This window comes from Oncorhynchus keta, chromosome 2, assembly GCF_023373465.1.
Source record: "Oncorhynchus keta strain PuntledgeMale-10-30-2019 chromosome 2, Oket_V2, whole genome shotgun sequence".
Classification (NCBI taxonomy): domain Eukaryota; kingdom Metazoa; phylum Chordata; class Actinopteri; order Salmoniformes; family Salmonidae; genus Oncorhynchus; species Oncorhynchus keta.
In genome coordinates this window covers 62,513,238-62,537,132 of record NC_068422.1, presented here as the reverse complement: position 1 = coordinate 62,537,132, position 23,895 = coordinate 62,513,238, and the positions used below count along the sequence as shown (strand labels likewise).

The following is a 23,895-nucleotide window of genomic DNA, read 5'->3' as shown; positions in this document are numbered from 1 at the left end:
ATTTTGAATACAATTAGTCCCTTCTCCCAGTCAAATGCTGACCTAAATATGGACTTTTGTCAGACTGTACTCAGACTTTTTTTAATTTTAAATCCATCATTGGATGCAGTCACTGGAATAATGATTACCGGCAGCATTTAATTCAGTTTTGGATTTGTGGAATAAAATTGGTCTATTGAGGTCAGCCTGGGACACCTCATAAGAAGCAGTACAACATGTATTTCACAGGGGCATGCTGGATTAGGCAATTCATCAAACTGCCTGTGGTGTAATGAGGTTTAACCAGCCCTTTAATCCCAAGGAAATTAATCAACTGGAATTAAACAATTGTGAGCATCTTATAAAAGGTGAAGCCTTAAGCTTCTTAATAAGCAGATTTCCACCTCTCTCATCTGACCTGTCCAGTTGTAAAAAAAAAAAAAAAAACTAAAGATCAAAACGTATATAAACTCATTTTATTGGCTCATGATTTTGATTGTTTAGAGTGCCTTTAGAAACATTTGACAAAGGAATGATCAGAACTACAGGTGAGGGTGAGATACTAACTCAAAGGCAACACGATTTCCCCCAACACAAAACAATTTCAAGCAGTGTCATCTTAATAATATCCATAAATATAAATTATACAATATCCACGGGAAAAAAAACAAAAAAAAACATTTGCGAAGGACATTTGAGGCGCAGTGTCATCGTGAAAACAATTTAGTTTATTAGACTCAGGCATCCACAATATCAGTATACTAAAATGAGAATTGTGTTAAAAAGCCATGTTTTAAAAAAGCATTTAAAAATACACATACCCACTCACTAGTCAGCAAAATTTAACAAAGAGGTTGGAAGAAATGAAGTAAAAGTGTGTTTGCATGTATGGAATACAGAACAGGAGGACGGGTCAGTTAGTCTCAGTATAAGAAGGTGCCGAAGCTGCCCATACCGTTCCTCCTGAACTGGTTGTCCTGTATGGAGACAAACATCTCCTGGGAGAGCAAGTTGTCATCTGCCTTGGTCACCCCCAGCTCCTTCAGCCTGCTCTTCTGGAGTCGCTGCTTCTTGGCTGACGTGGCCACCAGCTCCCTCTTGATGGCATCGTTGCCCTCTGTGAACTCCGGAGGAACGACGTAACAAGACGAATAGGAGACTGGTTCCTTCACGGAGCAGTCGTCCACCACGATGACGGGCACATCCACCTGCAGCTTCCCCTCGTCTTTTCCCTCTTCTTTATCCAGTTGCTCATCTGGAAAATAACATGAATCAGTTCATGACAGGCTTGTCAACACCTCACTGTGACATTGACCTAATACCACCACTTCCTTCTCCATCATGACAATCTGATTTGTCATGTTTATGAAAACACTACGTCTTCCTGTGAAATATTACTACATTCTGTTCAAAATCACACTGACAGTGTATTTTAACTGAGTGCCCTTAGGGATCAATCGCCGATAATTGCCATGCTCTTACCTTTTCAAATCAAAATGCGAGCAGCCTCATCGACGTTTAAAGTGGGGAATGTTTAATTAATCAACAGCATTTTTTTTGCTAATTTCCGGAAGATAAACAAAGCACCACAATGGACATATTTTCAATAACAACGAAATGACAATTATTTCCCAGTTGTTGGCTTTGTAGTGTGTCGGAAAAACTGATGAATGCTGTATTTCACATTTTTAAAAAGGTAATCTGAAAAGAGATGGCTTTGTTCATTTTTTTTATTTTTTTTATTAATTTACACTCATTCCCCTGTCTGGGGTAGAGGTATTTATTCCTGCGTACTGGGGGTGGGGATCAAACAATAAGGGACATTCCCTTAGAGGATGCTGGAGAGGGCGAGAGATGGAGAGCTCTCCAGATGTATTTTAAGCCATGCCACCTTCAGCTGCACCTTTTATTCTGCAGCTGCCCTGGAATGAAGGTCAAGCTCATTTAAACTTCCCAGTGAAACTAACTCTGCCTTCCAGAAATAGTAAGCCGATTTATGTGGGAAACACTGCGTAAGACTTGGTTAGTACCTAGTCTCACGTGGCAATCCCTCCAAATCCTGTCTTGCTGATTCTAAAATTGGAAGTCTGGAGAACTTCAGTATTGGATTATGTGCTTGAATGGGAGCACTGGCATTCAACTCTCAAATTACATTTGCTCGAAGTAGAAATTACATTTCCCCTCAGATGCATTTCCCAGTTTTTTTCCGCTTGTTTCGTACATTCTCTTCCTACAGTGTCAGACTGTTTCAGTAGCATGTGCGGTGCTCGTTTTGCATCTTAAGCTTGTTGCAAATCAGAATAATTTTCAGAAAGCCAAAACTCAATTTGGAACGCCACTGATGCAAAAATGTCAATGCATCACGAGTTTCCATCTAGACTCGCCACGCCACCCCTTATCATATTCCTGAGGAAAACTTCCCAATGATTTGGAACTAGTTAGTACCTGAAGGAGTGTCTTCCTGTGCAGCCTCGCCCTGTGCAGCTGCAGCGTCACTAGGTTTGACCAGGATCACTCCGTATCCCTCGTTGTTGTGGATCACGTTGTTCACCATGGTGATCTTGGGCATGGTGTCCAGCTCATCAGCAAAGTCCTGTTGGAAGACAGGACGGAGGAGGTTGAAAGATTGAGCAACAGAGTGGGGGGAGACGGGCATGAACAGAGTCATCACGTCCGTCTTCCTGCTTAAGTTGTCCTGGCCAAGTTCAACACATCGGGCAGAGACAACAGGAAGGAAAGCTCTGAGAGAGAGATAAAAACACTACCGTTCTAGCCTCAGGGAATGAGATAAGACCCCAGAAGTAATCTGGAGGTAATGAGGGAAATAAGTCCATATTTGTTTTTCGCTGTGTGTGCGCGCATTTTAACATTTTCTGCAATAAACTCAATTTCGGTTGAGGGAAGATAATGCCACAGGCTTAGAATTTAACAACCTAGAAAGAGATGAAGGTTAGATGTGCTAGTGCTGGGAACAGTGATACACAGATTGGTAATTTACCAGTAGAACTTCAGTCTCTTACCTTGATCAGGATCCCTTCTTTGCAGTGATGTATGCCATTTCCCACCATACTACAGACACTGCCAGGGTAAATCTCCACACCAGCTCCCTACAGCACAACAGTTATCAGCATGTAGAGACACAGCTAGGCTACTGCACGGCCTCAGACACACACAATGATTAACATAACAGCTAGATAGCAGTCAAAAAAGAAAGCCACCATGAGAAGTGTCAATGACCTCTTACCTTAGAGCCGTAGAGGTCACACATGTTCATGGTCAGGTGGCCTGACGTCCGCACAATGACACCGGTCGTCTCGCACTGAAGGACACAGTTCTCCATCTCCAGCTTACCCTGACGTACGCCTGGAGACAAGAGGGAAATAAGACGAAAATCGACACTAGGTGGGAAATGAAGATGCCAGCTAGATCCTAGTATTCCGAATGGTTACACACACAACCCATTCTACTCCTAGCAAGTCATTGATATATGGCTGTTGCCGGATGTTAAGGAGCGCCAGCAGCTTAGGCAGAATTATTAATGCAGGCCAGTGGGTGGACTGATAGTAGAGTTGGAGGGGGGGGGGGGCAGGATAGATGTAGAGGCAGAATCACATTGGGAGGACGAAGACAACTCACAGAGGATGCCTTCGATAGCGTCGTGCTGGATGAACTTGACGTTGGAGATCTTCACGTCGGCTCCTGTTGACTCCACAAACGAGTCCCCTTTGTTCTTCTTCTCAATCACCACCTCATCAGGTAGACCAAACCCTGAAAATAAAGATTTAGCCTAAATCAGGGCCTAAAATGTACTTTCTGGTCCACCATAGCAGGTAGATTTAAAATTCTACCAGCCACTCAGGGACAAAACACAGATTTGCATGCTTTGTAATGTTTCTAAAACAAATGCATTATTAGTAAGAAGTAATATGGTATATTGTTGAATTTTTTGTGACCTATTTTAACCAAAATATCAGAGACAAAAATATTCACCTGCCTCTTCAAGGGCAGGGGGTTACCGTGGTAACGTGACTCCAGTCAAGTGTGACTGACTAGTAGCTGCGTTGTCTTCTCTTCCCTAATAGTTGAAACTCAAACATTGAAAAACCTTGCGTGTGAACAAAACAGTGCACTGTAAATAGCAAAGAAACAGGGAACAAGTCTCACTTAAGTAGACTTGTCTCAAATAAATTAGACCAACTTGCACACAGCCCCCAAGCCAGGCAGTGATGCAGAGCAAGGTGAGATAGGCTATAGGGATTCATAGTTTTTATTTTGTGCAATTACATTTACCAGCTATGAAACAAAAAGTCTAAAATACTACAGAATCTCTTTAACGACATATCAAACGTTACAATTTTTATTCACAAATGCAAATGAAATGCTCGCACTGTGGAGCCCTGACCAATCCACCAATGTGGCTGGTGAAATAGACATCTGACCAACATTTGGCAGGTGTTCATTTTAGGCTCTGGTCTACATACATCTCTGCATGTGTGAGGTCCACACACTAGCCATGTGCCTAACAAGACAGCTGATGACCAAAGAACTACATGAATTGTACATAGGACTGGGAATTGCCTAGTGCGAATATTGAGATTCTATACAGTACCAGTCAAACGTTGGGACACACCTACTCATTCAAGGGTTTATCTTTATTTTAACTATCATCTTCATTGCAGAATAGTGAAGACATCAAAACTACGAAATAACATATGGAATCTTGTAACCAAAAAAAAGTGTTTAACAAATCAAAATACATTTTATATCCTTCAAAGTAGACACAATTGCATTTACAGTTTTACACACTCTTGGCATTCTCTCAACCCAGCTTCCAGAGGTAGTCACTTGGAAAGCATTTCAATTAACAGGTATGCATTGTTAAGTTAATTAATGGAATTTCTTCACACCTTAATGCATTTGAGCCAATCAGTTGTGGTATACAGAAGATTAGCCTATTTTTGGTAAAATATTCAAAGTCCATATTATGGCAAGAAGAGCTCAAATGAGCAAAGCGAAACGACAGTCCATCATTACTTTAAGACATGAAGGTCAGTCAATCTGGAAAATTAACAACTTAGAAAAAGTTTCTTCAAGTTCAGTCGCAAAAACCAAGCGAGGATGAAGAAATTGGTTCATGAGGACCGCCACAGGAAAGTAAGAGTTATCCTCCACTGCAGAGGATAAGTTCATTAGTTACCAGTCTCAGAATTCAGCAATTTACTGCACATCAGAGTTCAAGTAACAGACAACATCAACTATTCAGAGGAGACCGCGTGAATAAGCCCTTCATGGTCAAATTGCTGCAAAGAAACCACTACTAAAAGGACACCAATTAGAATAGACTTGCTTGGGCCAAGAATCACGAGCAATGGACATTAGACCGGAAGAAATCTGTCCTTTGGTCTGATGAGTCCGAATGTGAGATTTTTGGTTCTAACCACCGTGTCTTTGTGAAGCTGTCATCAAGGTAAAGGGTGGCTACTTTGAAGAATCTAAAATATAAATGCTAAAAACCTGTCCTTCAATGATAATTCAGAAAAATTCAAATAACTTTACAGATCTTCATTGTAAAGGGTTTAAACACTTTCTCATGTTTGTTCAATGAACCATAAACAAAGAATGAACATGCAGCTGTGGAATGGTCGTTAAGACACTAACAGCTTACAGACGGTAGCAATTAAGGTCACAGTTATGAAAACTTAGGACACTAAAGAGGCCTTTCTACTGACTCTGAAAAACACCAAAACAAAAATGCCCAGGGTCCCTGCTCATCTGCGTGAACGTGCCTTAGGGATGCTGCAAGGAGGCATGAGGACTGCAGATGTGGCCAGGGCAATACATTGCAATGTCCGTACTGTGAGAAGCCTAAGACAGAGCTACAGGGAGACAGGACGGACAGCTGATCGTCCTCTCAGTGGCAGACCATGTGTAACAAGACCACCACAGGATCGGTACATCCGAACATCACACCTGCGGGACAGGTACAGGATGGCAACAACTGCCCGAGTTACACCAGAAATGCACAATCCCTCCATCAGTGCTCAGACTGTCCGTAATAGGCTGAGAGAGGCTGGACTGATGGCTTGTAGGCCTGTTGTAAGGCAAGTCCTCACCAGATATCACCGGCAACTACGTCGCCTATGGGCACAAACCCACCATCACTGGACCAGACAGGACTGGCAAAAAGTGCTCTTCACTGCAGAGTCATGGTTTTGTCTCAGGAATGAACGTTACACCGAGGCCTTCCTGTGTAAAGCTTGACACGTAGAGTTCATGCCCTGACGAATTGAGGCTGTTCCTAATGTTTGGTATACTCAGTGCAAACAGCATGTATTGCAATTCGATACTGTGATTTTACTGCGATTTGATGTTCTAAACATATTGCTCACTATTTGTCTGCGGCAGAGGGACAAGAGAGTTATGAAAAGAGGCATTTTGGTCAGTCATGGAGAATAGTGCTGAAAACATGTTGGCTCAATGTTTTTTTTTTTTTAAACGGCGAACAAGCTATAGAATGATGAGCTATAGGTTTTTGCGCATGTACAGCCGACTAGCGCTAGCTAATGTTAACTACTTAGCAACAATCTAAAACGTGGAGTCAAAGTATTTCGATAGGAAATCTGCAAAAATATTGCAATACTCTACTTAACATACTGATTTTTTTACCCCCTCACCAACTGTACGTAGAAGACTTATCATATGGAATAAATTGAATTTGCTCTTTGCATGCTGACAGCTGGGACAACTAACTCAGGGCTCAATGGCCAGTGTTGGGTCTGAACACTCCTTCCAACCTTGCAGTGGTTTACATGACAAGTAGCGATTCAGCACAATCCCAAGCAAGCAGCACTGTACAACAGTGCAGAATGTGATGGACCGTGTTCTGATGGCTAGGGTTCATAATTCTCTGTTCCTTGACAGATGGCCTGGAGACACATGTTCCACAATGTGGCCAACAATTCTACAGAACTGGCTGGGTTCCACACGCTGCCATTGGAAAGGCCAAAGGCTGAATATTGATTGGTAAAGTCATAGGCCCATGGACACTTCCAGGAGAGGAAAACCATATTCCCAGCGGGCTTCAAGACTGGCAAAAATGTACTGCTGCTTAGAGAATTAATTTTAATTTAGAATGCTAAAACAGGTGCACTGATTGCAGATCACAAATGCATTCTGTTCTTAACAAGTGCTGACCAACAACCTCCTCACTATTGAATTCTAATGTCTCTTCAGGAACACAGACCGTTTGGAAATTCTCATAATACTTATGAAGATGGATCATATGCATCTTTTTCCCCCCTCTGTCTTTGATACAGCAATATCCCAAAAGCAATAAGCGCCTGTGTGCCTGGCTCCTCTAAATATCAAAGGCTCTTTGGTGGGAGGGAGAATTCTATTATGGTAATCCGGCGGTGGTCTAATTGAGTTGCTCATCTCCTGTCGTGGTACAGTGCCAGGCAGTGCTGCATCTTATTTCCCCACCCTCTTTATCTCAGCTTTCAGGGGGTTCCTAGCACCACAGGAGGGCAAGCACATACAAACAGCCCCATGTAAAAAAAAAAAAAACACTCCAATCTCCCCTCCCCCCATTTGCATAAAGAGACACTGTGCCTCTGCTCTGACCTCTCCTCACCCGCGCTAGCCTTCTCTATTAATTAATATCACCCCCCATTCAAACGCTTACCGCGCCATCAAGCTCCATTTGCTTTACCAGGACTCCAACTGTACATCCCGCATCCTCTCTGCGATACGTTTATTTCAATCTATCTACTGTACATTGAGGGGTGGTTTAACCTTCAAGAAAGCATGAGCATGCCACAGTGCAGCCAGTACCGTAAAAGTATCTGCAGGTGAACACTTGATTTCATATGGCCATAACAGTACCTGGCAGCACATTAGTCACAGCATAGCAACAGATTCCTTAGTGAGAAAAGGATGGAAGGATTCAGACTAGAGGTCGACCGAGCATGATTTTTCAACGCCGATGTCGGCGGACCAAAAAATGCCAGTACAGATTAAAATCGGCCAAAATATATTTGTAATTACGACAATACTGAATGAACAATTTTAACTTAATATAATACAATACATAATATAATATAATAAAATCAATTTAGTCTCAAATAATGAAATGTTCAATTTAGTTTAAATATCACAAAAACAGTGTTGGAGAAGAAATTGAAAGTGTAATATTTGCTATGTAAAAAAGCTAAAGTTGAAGTTCCTTGCTCAGAACATATGAAAGCTGGTGGTTCCTTTTAACATGAGTCTTCAATATTCCCAGGTAAGACGTTTTAGGGTGTAGTTATAGGACTATTTCGCTCTATAGAATTTGTATTTCATATACCTTTGACTATTGGGATGTTCTAATAGGTACTTTAGTGTTGCCAGCCTAATCTTGTGAGTTTATAGGCTTAAAGTCTTAAACAGCTCAATGCTGGAAGCATTGCGAAGACCTGCTGGCAAACACAGGAAAGTGCTGTTGGAGTGAATGCTTACGAGCCTGCTGCTGCCTACCACCGCTCAGTTAGACTGCTCTATCAAATCGTAGACTTAATTATAATAACACACAGAAAGGTCATTAATATGATCAAATCCGGAAACTATCATTGAGATTTTCTTTCAGTGAAATACGGAACCATTCCGTATTTTATCTAACGGGTGGCATTCATAAGTCAAAATATTCCTGTCACATTGCACAACCTTCAATGTTATGTCATAATTATGTAACATTCTGGCAAATTAGTTCACAACGGGCCAGGTGGCCCAAACTGTTGCATTTTCCCTGACTGCGTGCAATGAACGCAAGAGAAGTGACAATTTCCCTAGTTAATATTGCCTGCTAACATTAATTTCTTTTAACTAAATATGCAGGTTTTAAAAAATATACTTGTGTGTATTGATTTTAAGAAAGCCATTGATGTTTATGGTTAGGTACATTGGTGCAACAGTGCTTTTTGCGCTTCTTAAAATCACCCGTTTGGCGAAGTAGGCTGTGATTCAATGATAAATTAACAGGCACCGCATCGATTATATGCAACGCAGGACGAGCTAGATAAACTAGTAATATCATCAACCATGTGTAGTTAACTAGTGATTATGTTAAGATTGATTGTTTTTTTATAAGATACGTTTAATGCTAGCTAGCAACATACCTTGGCTCCTTGCTGCACTCGCATAACAGGTAGTCAGCCTGCCACACAGTCTCCTTGTGGAGTGCAACGTAATTGGCCATAATCGGTGTCCAAAAATGCTGATTCCCGATTATGAAAACTTGAAATCGGACCTGATTAAATCAGTCAACCTCTAATTCAGACAACCTGGAAAATGTGTTGAACAACTCACATAAAAATAGGACATTTTTTTGCAATGACTGATCAGACTTGGATGATTGGAAAACAACAGAAAATCAGAAGAGGTTTGCAACACCAAGCCTCCAGACACTACTCATGAGCTGAATCCAGAAAAAGGCATCCCTGGCTAACTAAAAGCAACTAAGGACACATACATACGTAGAAATCACATACGTATGCTTTTGATACCATTCACTCCATTCCAGCCATTATTATGAGCGACCCTCCCTTCAGCAGCCTCCACTGACACATACAGGTAAGTACCAAAATAAGAAATCAACAAAGTGTCTTAATAGGGTGTCGGGAACAGCTTCACTGCACCTTGGAGTAGATTCTACAGGTGTCGAGTGAACTCTGTTGGAGGGATGCAACCCAATCCTTCCACGAGAAATCCCATAACTTGGCGTTTTGTTGATGGTGCTGGAATCTACCGTAAGTGTTCAATTAGGTTGAGATCTTGTGACAGACGGCCATGGCAAATGGTTTACATCGTCTTAAAAATCAGGAACCACACCTGTGTGGAAGCATCTGTTTTCAATCTATTTTGTATCCCTGATTGACTCGTGTTTCCATTATTTAGACGTTATCTGTACTTGCAAAACAGCAGTGGTGCATTCTGCCATTATAAAAGCTGCTTTCAGACATGTGAAACGTTACCTTCCACTGATATGGAGTCTGGGATACTGATGGAGCTGGTGACATTGTAGTGTCCTGGAAGGATGATGACCACGTCTCCCTCGTAGCAGGCACTCACAGCCAGCAGGGGCTCACTGTGAAACTAACATTTAACACAAGAGCAGTTCCAGTACACAGTCTGTCTGTACAATACAGATCTGCACTCATGACTAAACAGGTGGACACAAAAAAACACTTGTTTTCCCGCTTCGGACGTCTCGTTGGAATACAAAAGATACTAGAGCCGAGGCGTTCAGGCGAACAGACACAGCTTCGATAAATCCTGGCGGAATGCCAGTTTACAGGAACTAGGGGGGTCATATAAAAAGACAGCCCAAGCGCCTCGGCAAATCCAAGAGCAGACCCTTACAAGTGAGACATGGAGAACATAACCATTGGGTTTCATCTCTGATCATCTCATTAAACAGGCCATTTGAAATGGAAAACTGGGCAAACTTAAATTTGATCAAAATACAATATGCTATGGATGAAACATTTACAAATAACATTTTATTTGTTTGCCATACCTGTACTTCAAACTCCTCCCCTGAGAATTTGGGCCCAAGCTTGTCTGCCATCAGGCTCTGCAGCTGGCTAACTGTAGTGGAGACAGACACGACATGGACCATCCGGCCGCCTGAGGCACGAGGCCCCTTGGCCCTGCATGACTGCTTCCCCGAGTTCACCTTGTATCCCAGCACATACCTGCAGTGTCAGGAGTGAATACATTTATGTAGATGAACAGAATGGTACAGCACTGGACAGAGCAGGTAAATCTTCCACTTTCCTATAGACTCTCAAAGTATAGGCCCAAGTGTGCATTAGGAGTAGCTATAAACTCAATTGCTGTGCCTTTTGTATTCTAACGAGGTCGACCTAAACCTCTTGCTCCTACCTGACACGCAGGCGTCCCATCTAGACATCTGGAAATGCAAATGCGCTACGCTAAATGCTAATAGTACTAGTTAAAATTCAAACGTTCTTTAAAATACACATGCAGGGTGTTGCTACACTCGTTGTGAATCCAGGCAACAAGTCAGATTTTTAAAATGCTTTTCGGCGAAAGCATGAGAAGCTATTATCTGATAGCATGTAACACCCCAAAAGACCCGCAGGGGACGTAAACAAAATAATTAGCATAATCGGCGCGACAAACCGCACAAATAAAATAAAACATTCATTACCTTTGACCATCTTCTTTGTTGGCACTCCTAGATGTCCCATAATCACTATTGGGTCTTTTTTTCGATTAAATCGGTCCATATATAGCCTAGATATCGATCTATGAAGACTGTGTTTTTTTTTAAAAAAGCCGTGATTTAACCAGTTTTATAAACGTCTGAGTGTTTTCTATCCACACATAATAATCATATGCATATACTATATTCCTGGCATGAGCAGCAGGGCGCTGAAATGTTGCGCGATTTTTAACAGAATGTTCGAAAAAGTAGGGGTTTTAAATCAGGGGCGATTTCAAGTTTTCGTAACAATCGGCATTTTGGGACACCGATTATGGCCGATTACATTGCACTCCACGAGGAGACTGGGTTACGCGAGTGCAGCAAGGAGCCAAGGTTAAGTAGCTTGCTAACATTAAACTTTTTTTTTTTAATCAATCTTAACATAAACCCTAGTTAACTACACATGGTTGATGATATTATTAGTTTATCTAGCTCGTCCTGCGTTGCATATAATCGATGCAGTGCCTGTTAATTTATCATCGAATCACAGCCTACTTCACCAAACGGGTGATGATTTAACAAAAGCACATTCGCAAAAAAAGCACTGTCCTTACACCAATGTGTACCTAACCATAAACATCAATGCCTTTCTTAAAATCAATACACAAGTATATGTTTTTAAACTTGCATATTTGGTTAATATTGCCTGCTAACATGAATTTCTTTTAACTAGGGAAATTGTGTCACTTCTCTTGCGTTCTGTGCGACAGAGTCAGGGTATATGCAGCAGTTTGGGCCACCTGGCTCATTGCTGTGTGAAGACCATTTTTTCCTTACAAAGACCGTAATTAATTTGCCAGAATTGTACACAATTATGACGTAACATTGAAGGTTGTACAATGTAACAGCAATATTTAGAGTTAGGGATGCCACCCATTAGATAAAATAAGGAACAGTTCCGTATTTCACTGAAAGAATAAACGTTTGTTTTCTTCGTAATGACAGTTTCCGGATTTGACCATATTAATGACCTACGGCTCGTATTTCTGTGTGTTATTATAATTAAGTCTATGATTTTATATCTGATAGAGCAGTCTGGCTGAGAGGTGGTAGGCAGCAGCAGGCTTGTAAGCATTCATTCAAACAGCACTTTCCTGCATTTGCCAGCAGCTCTTCGCTGTGCTTCAAGCATTGCGCGGTTTATGACTTCAAGCCTATCAACACCCGAGATTAGGCTGGCAATACTATAGCGTCTATAAGAACATCCAAGGTATATGAAATACAAATGCTATAGAGAAATAGTCCTATAATAACTACACCCTAAAACGTCTTACCTGGGAATATTGAAGACTCATGTTAAAAGGAACCACCAGTTTTCATATGTTCTCATGTTCTGAGCAAGGAACTTCAACTTTAGCTTTTTTTACATAGCAAATATTGCACTTTTACTTTCTTCTCCAACACATTGTTTTTGAATTACTTAAACCAAATTGAACATATTTCATTATTAATTTGAGACTAAATTGATTTGATTGATGTATTATATTAAGTTAAAAGTGATCATTCAGTATTGTTGTAATTGTCATTATACATATACACAATTTTAAAATTTTATAAATGTATTTTTAAAAAAGACAGATTAATCGGTATCAGCTTTTTTTTGGTCCGCCAATAATCGCTATCGGCGTTGAAAAATCATAACCGGTCAACCTCTAATTCTAACCAGAGTATGGTGCATTGAACTGGACTGTAGTGTTATTACGTAAGGCGTTTTACTCTCAACTGGGGCACTGTAGGTCAAACACGCTAGCACAAGGACAGAGGTGAATCCAATAGCTTTTACTCAGTCGTCTTATTTTCATCCTCCGTAAAGAGACCAACTCCATCAGTCACACAACTATGCCCTCAACACACACACTCTGCAGAGACACTGATAGCTCCTCTCAGTCTTCCCACCCCGTGTCCCCTTGGGCAGTTACCTGAGCAGCGGGTTCTCCATGATCCGGAGTTTGCGCTTCAGGGACTCCATCTGCTCGTACATCCTTAGGCCCTCCACCATGGACACGTTGTCCAGCTCAGACTCAGAGTCACTGCTGATGCCGTTCCGCAGGCTAGAGAACTCCTGGAACTTTTGAGAGCAGCGTGCCAAAAGAGAGTAATACTCTGCCACAAGTCCAGCAGGCACCCGATCTTCCAGAATATCATAAAACCTGCAGGATAGACAGCCACAGAGGGAGAAATACTTATTTTTAAAAACACAATTGCATTATGGAGGTGGTCTTGAAGGAGTGTTGGGAACAAACTGTAAAGCAAAATTGGAGGGCTAAGAGGTTAAGGTGAGATAACTAGTGGAGAAGATCAGAGCACAACATTGTTTTTTTGATGGCCTTGTCCGGAATTTGAAACTGTTCTTAATCATTATTTGGAGAAAGAAGTGAAACATTGAGATTCTGAACAGGGAGGGTCTCGATTCTATCTAAGGAGCCGGTCGTGAATGAGTAACAAAGACAGTCTTTAAAAGCAAATTGGCGACAGTGTCCTTGGTATAAACTAGGAGCTGATTGTTAGACCAATAAGCTTTAGGATTTCTGCTGAAGCCAATAAGATGTCTTAACCCTCGTCTCCACCCGTAAATATCCACCCATTAAGAAAATAAATTAAATAAATCTATGCCACAGTAAGCTCAAAATCCCCAGGTACACACTGCCATCTATTGGCCAAATAACAATCTGCACCCTCTCACTGCAACAGCCTTGAGCATATCCAGCTCCAACAATTAGACATGGAGCTTGCTCAAGTGCGCCTGAACTGCAATGATTTGCAAAGCTCTACAGGTTCCTATGCCATATGGCCGTTCTGATAGTGGCATTCAAATAATGGGTTCAACCAAGCCGTGTCATTGGCAGATCTGAACCAATACAGCCTAAATGAGAAAGTGCCAATCAAGCCCACACACTGACTAATCTTCCCATTCCCCACACTATCAACCTTCTACACATACAGCCTGAGGCGGGGCTCCACACATCTGACAAAGTAGTCAAAGTCATCATCCTCGTCCTCGTCGTCCCACTGTCTCCAGATGTGTTTGTAGAAAAACCTAAAAAAGAAGAAAACGGTTTGAGACAGTTCAGACAAGAGATTTCACGGCACAGAAGCAGAACCAATTGTTCCACTGCATCATCTCTCTTCAGGGTATTTCTCAGTGTCTGTCACACCAAGAAATTTGAACACACCCTTGTTATTTAGTATCACATCGAAGATAAACATTCTGCGGCTGTAATATGACGGTTCTGTCTTGCCTGTCCATTTACAATCCTTTGACTGTTTGTCATATCGTATCTGAGAAAATGTATGTGCAAAAAAGTTATATACTGCAGCTTTAACCACTCCAAAAAATTAAGTTCCTTCACAGGAAAAAGTTAAGTTATTCTAAAGTTCTATCAAGCGGACCAAAAGACAAGAGGAACACATTTTCAGACACACATTAAGAGAAGTTAAAGTCAGACACACCCAAATTGTATGTCAGTTCCACCACATGCAAACTCCTACAACAAGATGTTTCAATAATTGTTACGGGGGGATGGAACAAATCGCCTTCGGCACGTTTTCTGGTGCTTTCTCCTCTGACATGGAAAGAAACACAGTTGAAGTCAGAAGTTGACATACACTTAGGTTGGAGTCATCTTGTTAAACTGTAGTTTTGGCAAGTCGGTTAGGACATCTACTTTGCGCATGACAAGTAATGTTTTCCAACAATTGTTTACACAGATTATTTCACTTATAATTCACTGTATTACAATACCAGTGGGTCAGAAGTTTACATACACTAAGTTGACTGTGCCTTTAAACAGCTTGGAGAATTCCAGAAAATGATGTCATAGCTTTAGACGCTTCTGATAGGCTAATTGACATCATTTGAGTAACTATGGCTGTATTTCAAGGCCTACCTTCAAACTCAGTGCCTCTTAGCTTGACATCATGGGGAAATCAAAAGAAATCAGCCAAAAAATGTGTAAACCTCCACAAGTCTGGTTCATCCTTGGGAGCAAATTCCAAATGCCTGAAGGAACCACGTTCATCTGTACAAACAATAGTACGCAAGTATAAACACCATGGGACCACGCAGCCGTCATACCGCTCAGAATGGAGACGCGTTCTGTCACCTAGAGATGAACGTACTTCGGTGCAAATCTATCCCAGAACAACAGCAAAGGACCTTGTGAAGATGCTGGAAGAAACAGGTACAAAAGTATCTATATCCACAGTAAAACGAGTCCTATATCGACATAACCTGAAAGGCCGTTCAGCAAGGAAGAAGCCACTGTTTCCTGGGAATGTGACGAAAGCTGAAATAAACTATTCTCTACTATTATTCTGACATTTCACATTCTTAAAATAAAGTGGTGATCCTAACTGACCTAAGACAGGGCATTTTTACTAGGTTTAAATGTCAGGAATTGTGAAAAACTGACTTTAAATGTATTTGGCTAAGCTGTATGTAAAATTCAGACTTCAACTGTAACTTTAACAACCCTTTGAATAAAAACCTCAGCAGTGTTAACCTGTTTACAATATGGTCTTACCGGAGGTGCTCAAGTGCCAGTGCAGTCTGGTCAAAGTCCCCAGACTCATCAAACACCACACGGAGCTCCTGCAGAGGCACTTTCTGCAGCGTGGCCTCTAGGAGTGTGTTCATGGCCTCCTCCGTCAGCTCACAGCCTCTCGTCTCACACTGCAGGGGCACCACGAGCTTGACCTGGGCTTTCAGCTCCTTATAGTTCACATCCACCACCTGATGAAAAGGGCACAAATATGAGGTTGTAACCTTCATATAAACACTTTTCCCATGTTTGAATGGTTAGGCTACCCTGTTCAGTTACTTCTGCTTCGCTCATCAGATCCAACCATCTGCAATAACATTGGAAAAGATAGCTGTTACACACTGTTTAAACGGACCTCTGGATTCAGATTCACTATAAAACCGCATCCAGAGTGCAAGTGTTCCAATTCATTTCATGCAGTGTAGAAAGCACAGCTCCTTTAGACAAGTCTCTTGCTGGGAAATCTTTCAGGTCGAAGTGACTTACCTCCACTAGCACATCAAAAACGTCTGTGCACCACTGTGCCTGCCAGTCACAAGGCTCCAGGACCTTCTCCAGGTAGTCAGCCGTGAAGGCCTTCACCTCAGATGTTTTACAATCACCTGTCCAAAACAACAGCACAGACAGCATCTGAGACAACCCCTCAAGTCGGTTTAATTTTTTAGCGTTGAAGCTCAATCAATATGGTTGTAGTAAACATCTTTTAACCACTTTAGCCAATAACCTTGACAACAATTGATGCAAGACCGTGGGAAGGTTACATACCTAGCATGTAGTCTTGATAGGCTTTGAATCTCTCGTAATAAAGCAGTTCATTTGTCTGAAAGGTGTCAGGAAGGGAGGCATCTCCTATGCGTTCGGCACGTTGCAACCGAGTACCAGCCATATCAGGGTTGAAGTAAGCTGTGCCGCTGTCACCATCATCATCATCATCATCCTCCTCATTTTGGAAAAGTTCTGTGTTAGAAAATAAAGTATAAATTAGATTAGGGTTGCACATTTTGGGGAATATTCAGGAGGTGGAAACTATCCATGGGAATTAACAGAAATATGCTAATTAATTTTATTGCATTTAAAATGTAGAGTTTTTTCACATTGGATATATTTACCATATCATATGGAGACAAAGTAAAAGGTTTGTTTCTATCATAAGTAGAAATAATTGCAAATGATTAAATCCTTCTAATAGAAATTTAAACAATTTAGTTACAAATTGAACTTAATTAAATGAGTTCTCTTCACATGGGATGATTTCACTGAACAAAGGGGAAAATTGAATGACCCCAACGATCCATCGCAACTCTGAAAAACATTTAACATACAGCTGTAAAATTAGTCTTGAAACTAAAGCTTCCTTACAGGCTTCCATGTCTTCTCCCTTCACCTCCTCAATGTCCACCTCTTGAACATCAGACTGAGGCCTCATCACGGTCACTTTCCAACCCTGTTGAGGATGGCTCGTGGTCAGGATCAAAAAGCCTCAAATTTGCCCGGATGACCACCAATTTTTCAACCCTTGTATTGGTCAGCCTGTTGCGTGCTTTGGTGTGTGTGTTCCCAAACAAGGACCAGTTGCGCTTTGAGGCAGCTGATGTTGGTGGGATTTGGAGGATGGAGGCAACAGGGGTAATAGCCTCAGATCCACAAAGTCCCTTCCACCAGGTGGCTGATGAGATATGTTGGCACAACTTCCATATAGCATCTCCATCCCAAAGCCATGGCTTGGAAGTGTACTTTGCCAGACTTCCAAGAACCTTGCCCTTATCCAGGCCAAGGTGGCGAGACACGGTAGTGATGACAACATAGGCCTTGTTGATCTCTGCACCAGGCAGGATGTTCTTGCCAACATACTTGGGGTCCAATATGCACGCTGCTGCGTGTATGGGCTTCAGGCAGAAGTCTTCACGCTTTATGACGCATTTCAGAACTGCAGATTCCTCTGCTTGGAGCAACAGTGAAGTGGGCAGGGCAGATTTCTCCTCTTACATCTGCAAGCAGAGTCTGAACATCAGACAGGATGGCATTGTCTCCCTCAATCCGTGAAATGGCTACTGCTATAGGTTTCAGTAGTTTCAGGCTGCTTACCATTCTCTCCCAAAATAAATCATCCAGGAGGATCATATTGATGGGGCTGTCCATATTGGCAGACTGTGATATGGCCATTTCTTGGAGAGACTCCTTCCCCTCCAGAAGACAAACATGATGACAACACCACCCCAACAGGTGTTGCTGGGAAGCTTCAATGTGGTGCTCTTATTCTTCTCACTTTGCTTGGTGAGGTAGATTGCTGCTGCTATAATTTGATGACCCTTCACATACCTAACCATTTCCTTGGCTCTCTTGTAGAGTGTATCCATTGTTTTCAGTGCCACAATGTCCTTGAGGAGCAGATTCAACGCATGAGCAGCACAGCCAATGGGTGTGATGTGAGGGTAGGACTCCTCCAATTTAGACCAAGCAGCCTTCATGTTCGCAGAATTGTCTGTCACCAGTGCAAATACCTTCTGTGGTCCAAGGTAATTGATGACTGCCTTCAGCTCATCTGCAATATAGAGCCGGTGTGTCTGTTGTCCCTTGCGTCTGTGCTCTTGTAGAATACTGGTTGAGGGGTGGAGATATAGAAAATTATACCTTGCACACAAACATTCGACCACCCATCGGCGATGATTTCAATACTCTACTTTCTCTATGATTTGCTTATAATATAATATAAATATATGCCATTTAGCAGACGCTTTTATCCAAAGCGACTTACAGTCATGTGTGCATACATTCTACGTATGGGTGGTCCCGGGAATCGAACCCACTACCCTGGCGTTACAAGCGCCATGCTCTACCAACTGTGCCACAGAAGGAACTGTTAGCTCCTGTTGCTATCGATTAGGTGTCCGATTCATCATTTTCACCTTGAATAGAAGTCGGAGGTTGCTTGTTGTGAGCGCTGAGGGAACTTTATGGACTTGGCCAGATGATTCTACATCTTTGTTGCATTCTTCACATATGATATGGCTCAGTATGTGCAAATGTACACTGATTTTCCTTCTACATTAGCTGCAGTGAAATGTCTCCACACATCAGATAGAGCCCGTGGCATTTTCCTGTAAAGACTAGAAGTGTTAATTAAAATGTAAAAACTTTAAAAAGTTCCATGTACAGATAAATAGTTACGCAGTTTGATTAAACAACTCCTTTGTAAGATAAATGTTTTAAAATGAAACATGTACGGAAACAGGCAAATTAATTAACATTAACGTCCCCTCACTGTCAACTGTTAATTTTCAGCAAACTTAACATGTGTAAATATTTGTATGAACATAAAATTCAACAACTGAGACTTAAACTGAACAAGTTCCACAGACATGTGACTAACAGAAATTGAGTAATGTGTCCCTGAACAGAGGGGGGAATCAAAATCAAAAAGTAAGAGTCAGTATCTGGTGTGGCCACCAGCTACATTAAGTACTGCAGTGCATCTCCTCCTCATGGACTGCAGCAGATTTTCCAGTTCTTGCTGTGAGATGTTACCCCACTCTTCCACTAAGGCACCTGCAAGTTCCCAGACATTTCTGGGGATTGAGATCTGGGCTCCGAGATCTGGGCTCCTTGCTGGCCATGGCAGAACACTAACATTCCAGTCTTGCAGGAAATCACACACAAAACGAGCAGTATGGCTGGTGGCATTGTCCTGCTGGAGGGTCATGTCAGGATGAGCCTGCAGGAAGGGTACCACATGTGGGAGGAGGATGTCTTCCCTGAAAAGCACAGCATTGAGATTGCCTGCAATGACAACAAGCTCAGTCCGATGATGCTGTGACACACCGCCCCAGACAATGACGGACCCTTCACCTCCAAATCAATCCCACTCCAGAGTAGAGGTCGACCGCTATGATTTTTCAACGCCGATATGATTATTGGAGGACCAAAAAAAAGCCGCTAACGAGTAATCGGGCTATTTTTTTTATTTTATTTGTAATAATGACAATTACAACCATACTGAATGAACACTTATTTTAACTTAATATAATGCATCAATAAAAATCAATTTAGCCCCTAACTGGGCTCGAACCAGGAACACGTCGACAACAGCCACACTCGAAGCAGCGTTACCCATCGCTACACAAAAGCAGCAGCCCTTGCAGAGCAAGGGGAACAACCACTCCAAGTCTCAGAGCGAGTGAGGTTTGAAACACTATTAGCGCGCACCCAGCTAACTAGCTAGCCATTTCACACCGGGTACACCAGCCATTAGGCTGATTGAGCTGTTTATGACTTCAAGCCTATGCTTGCAAAGAGCTGCTGGCAAAACGCACTAAAGTGCTGTTTGAATGAATGCTTACGAGCCTGCTACTGCCTACCATCGCTCAGTCAGACTGCTCTATCAAATCATAGAGTTAATTATAACATAACACACAGAAATACGAGCCTTAGGTCATTAATATGGTCGAATCCGGAAACTATCATGTCGAAAACAAAACGTTTATTATTTCAGTGAAATACGGAACCGTTCTGTATTTTATCTAACGGGTGGCATCCCTAAGTCTAAATATTCCTGTCACATTGCACAACCTTCAATGTTGTCATAATTACGTAACATTCTGGCAAATTAGTTCGCAATGAGCCAGGCAGCCCAAACTGTTGCATATACCCTGACTCTGCGTGCAATGAACGCAAGAGAAGTGACAATTTCACCTGGTTGATATTGCCTGCTAACCTGGATTTCTTTTAGCTAAATATGCAGGTTTAAAAATATATAGTTCTGTGTGTTGAGTTTAAGAAAGGCATTGGTGTTTATGGTTAGCTACAGTAATCCAACCATTGTGCTTTTTTCGCAAATACGCATTTGTTATATCATCCCCCAGCGTTGCATCGATTATATGCAACACAGGACAAGATAAACTAGTAATATCAACCATGTGTAGTTATAACTAGTGATTATGATTGATTTATTGTTTTTTTGTAAGAAGTTTAATGCTAGCTAGCAACTTACCTTGGCTTCTACTGCATTCGCGCAACAGGCAGTCTCCTTGTGGAGTGCAACGAGAGGCAGGTGGTTATAGCATTGGACTGGTTAACTGTAAGGTTGCAAGATTGAATCCCAGAGCAGACGAGGTAAGAATCTGTCGTTCTGCCCCTGAACAAGGCAGTTAATCCACCGTTCCTAGGCAGTCATTGAAAATAAGAATCTTTCTTTTGGTGTTTTTCAGTCAGTAGAAAGGCCTCTTTAGTGTCCTAAGTTTTCATAACTGTGACCTTAATTGCCTACTGTCTGTAAGCTGTCAGTGTCTTCACGACCATTCCACAGGTGCATGTTCATTAATTGTTTATGGTTAATTGAACAAGTGTGGGAAGCAGTGTTTAAACCCTTTACAATGAAGACCTGTGAAGTTATTAGGATTTTCACAAATTATCTTCGAAAGGCAGGGTCCTGAAAAGGGGACGTTTCTTTTTTTGCTGAGTTTAGTAGCAAAACTAACTAGCAGAAATTGTTGGGTTAGAAATTATTTAAACACTTTGCTGTAGGCTACTATTTCTTAGTTAACAAAAAAAATCATAAAATATATTCACCCCACCCAGTATTGTAATCATAACTTACCAGAAAGAATGTGGTCCTTGGCTCAGACAGTGTAGTAGTGTGGGCTTAATAGCGTCACATTAGTGTGCAAGATCTTGAGAATCAGCTGTACGTGTGATGGAAGAACGCACTGCGCATGCAGAGGGTTGCAATTCCATTAAATTGGGAGTTGTTTAACCAATATATGCCACCAGACCTAGAATTGACTTGTGTATCCCACAAAAAGGTTCAATGTTAAGCTAACTTTTTTGATGAATTTAAGCTAAATTACCCAAATTCCAGGGCTTAAATTCACATCCGACCCTTTGCAACCCTAAATTAGATGAGTATCTAATTTACTACTTTGGATGCATAGTGTAAAGTGGTTCCCTTCCATTTTGCCCTCTCCTTCATGATCACTCACTTATCGGGCATGGCCTAGAAGCGGGTAATGATCAAGAGGAGATTCAAAAATCATACGAATAGGTGCTGAGACTTCTCTATTCCTGTAACAGTTCTTTGAAATTAAGCAAATAGGTTAATTATACATACCTAGCATGATTTGCTGTTATGAGTCAACAGTTGGTGGCATTGCATGTTTAGCTAGTTACGTAGTTAGCTAGATAACGTTACTCAATGTACTTAGCTAATTAACGTTAGCTTGCTAACGACATTAGCCAGTTAGCTAGCTCCACGGTTAAAATGAGCAACAATAGTTAAACAAACCTTGTCTGACAACATCTTCTTGTCGCAAATTAAAATATCGGACATCCTCTTCTAATTCGACATTTGACTCCAAATCCACTTTGTCTGTCTTGTTCTGTCCACTTTCACAAGAAATTGAATCTGCTGTCGAAATCATTCCATCCGCCGCCGTTTCTCCTGCTTCAAACTGAGGCTCCATCATAGATGAACAACCGTCTTCTTCAGCCATGTGCAACTTTCAAACTAGCCACAGCAGAGATCCGAATATACAATACAATCCAGCCCTGAGTAGTGAAATGACAGGTGAGCTAGCTAACTAATAGTGCATTTGGTAAGAAATGCACTTTCACACAAACATCATTGTTGCAAATGCTCCTTTCAAAATTTCCCCGGTTTACGGAGTCTCGTCCAATGAACATTGACGTTGGCTGAACGTCTGGGGTGGTTCTATTGATGGGCGTTCCCAATAGTAAACCAGTTATTTTTTTACATATGAGGGCAAATGTCAAATAAAATAAAATGTTCTTTGACACATACGCCGAACACAACAAGTGTAGACCTAGTGGTATGAAGTACTTAAGTAAAAAATACTTTAAATTACTACTTAAGTGGTTTTTAAGTAGTATTGATATTTTTGACAACTTTTACTTCACTACATTCCTAATGAAAATAATGTACTTTTTACTCCTTACATTTTCCTTGACACGCAAAATTATTTCTGAGTGGTGCAGGGTGGCTCTGGCTGTCTAAAAAAATATATAATAATAAGGAAATAGTGTCGTCTGGTTTGCTTAATATAAAGAATTTGATGTATAGCATTTACTTTTACCTTTTACTTTTTCCACCACTGTTCTTAAGTACATTTAAAATCAGATACAGTACATTTAGACTTTTACTCAAGTAGTATTTTACTGGGTGAGTTTCACTTTTACTTGAGTCATTTTTTATTAATATATCTTTACTTTTACTCAAGTATGACAAGGGGTTACTTTTTCCACCTCGGTGTAGACCTTACTGTGAAATGCTTACTTTACAAGCCCTTAACCAACAATGCAGAAAGAGTTAAGAAAATATTTACCAAATAAACTAAAGTAAAAAATTATACAAAGTAACATGTATCACAAATTGTCAAGAATCTTTGATAATATGTTAAATAAGAGACATGTATATACAAAGGAAATGCCTGGTCATCCTTTGACTATTGACATGCAGAATTAAACACATGTAAAATACTCGAGATGCAGCCCTAGTCCCTGAAGTTCATACTTTTGTCCAGTAGGTGTCAACAGAAACATTTTCAAGAGTTTTTCAAGTGAAATCAACTAGGACAGATACAAAACAGATATGATATATAGATTAATTGGTCAATTCATATTTATTAACAATTACATTAGACATTACTATCAAAGATTGATTTGATTTTCTAAGGGGTAATGTGAACTTGCTGGTGATGTAGAAAATAAATCCTCAGTAAGGAGGCAAATAGAGGCCTTTTGAGTTGAAAGATAGAATGTTCATATCTATTTTCTTGAGAATTTGTTATGGGATTTTTAAGAATAATGACTAAATGATGTATACATTTAACGTAGAACTATAACTAAACAGAATACTACTCTGTCATTGTATGAATCTTATTATAATCATAAGATTGAATATAATGTGTGTAGTTTTAGTCAAGAATTAGAACAAAGACTTTCTGTTCCTTGTTAGAAACTAATGGAGCTATCGTCAGACCGGCTGGAATACTGTGTTCCTTACAGGACATTCTGTCCCCACCCAGGGAGGGGAGGGACCTTGGGCTTGTAGTAGATTGTTTAACAGGTGGCAGACAATGTGAGAAGGCTTGTGAA

General features: G+C 41.1%; 1 protein-coding gene across 1 annotated transcript; it reads right to left on the bottom strand.

The window, feature by feature from the left end:
• Positions 1-438: 438 nt before the first annotated feature.
• shcbp1 (SHC SH2-domain binding protein 1) lies at positions 439-22,468 on the bottom strand. The gene is made up of 13 exons (XM_035736150.2): positions 22,067-22,468; positions 16,555-16,746; positions 16,276-16,391; positions 15,772-15,980; positions 14,190-14,285; positions 13,168-13,398; positions 10,535-10,712; positions 9,990-10,110; positions 3,616-3,747; positions 3,224-3,342; positions 3,000-3,086; positions 2,425-2,572; positions 439-1,234 (listed from the first exon to the last, which is right to left on the bottom strand). Exons 1-13 carry the CDS (start codon positions 22,272-22,274, stop codon positions 903-905), a joined length of 2,169 nt encoding a protein of 722 aa, XP_035592043.1. The 5' UTR covers positions 22,275-22,468; the 3' UTR covers positions 439-902.
• Positions 22,469-23,895: the final 1,427 nt, after the last annotated feature.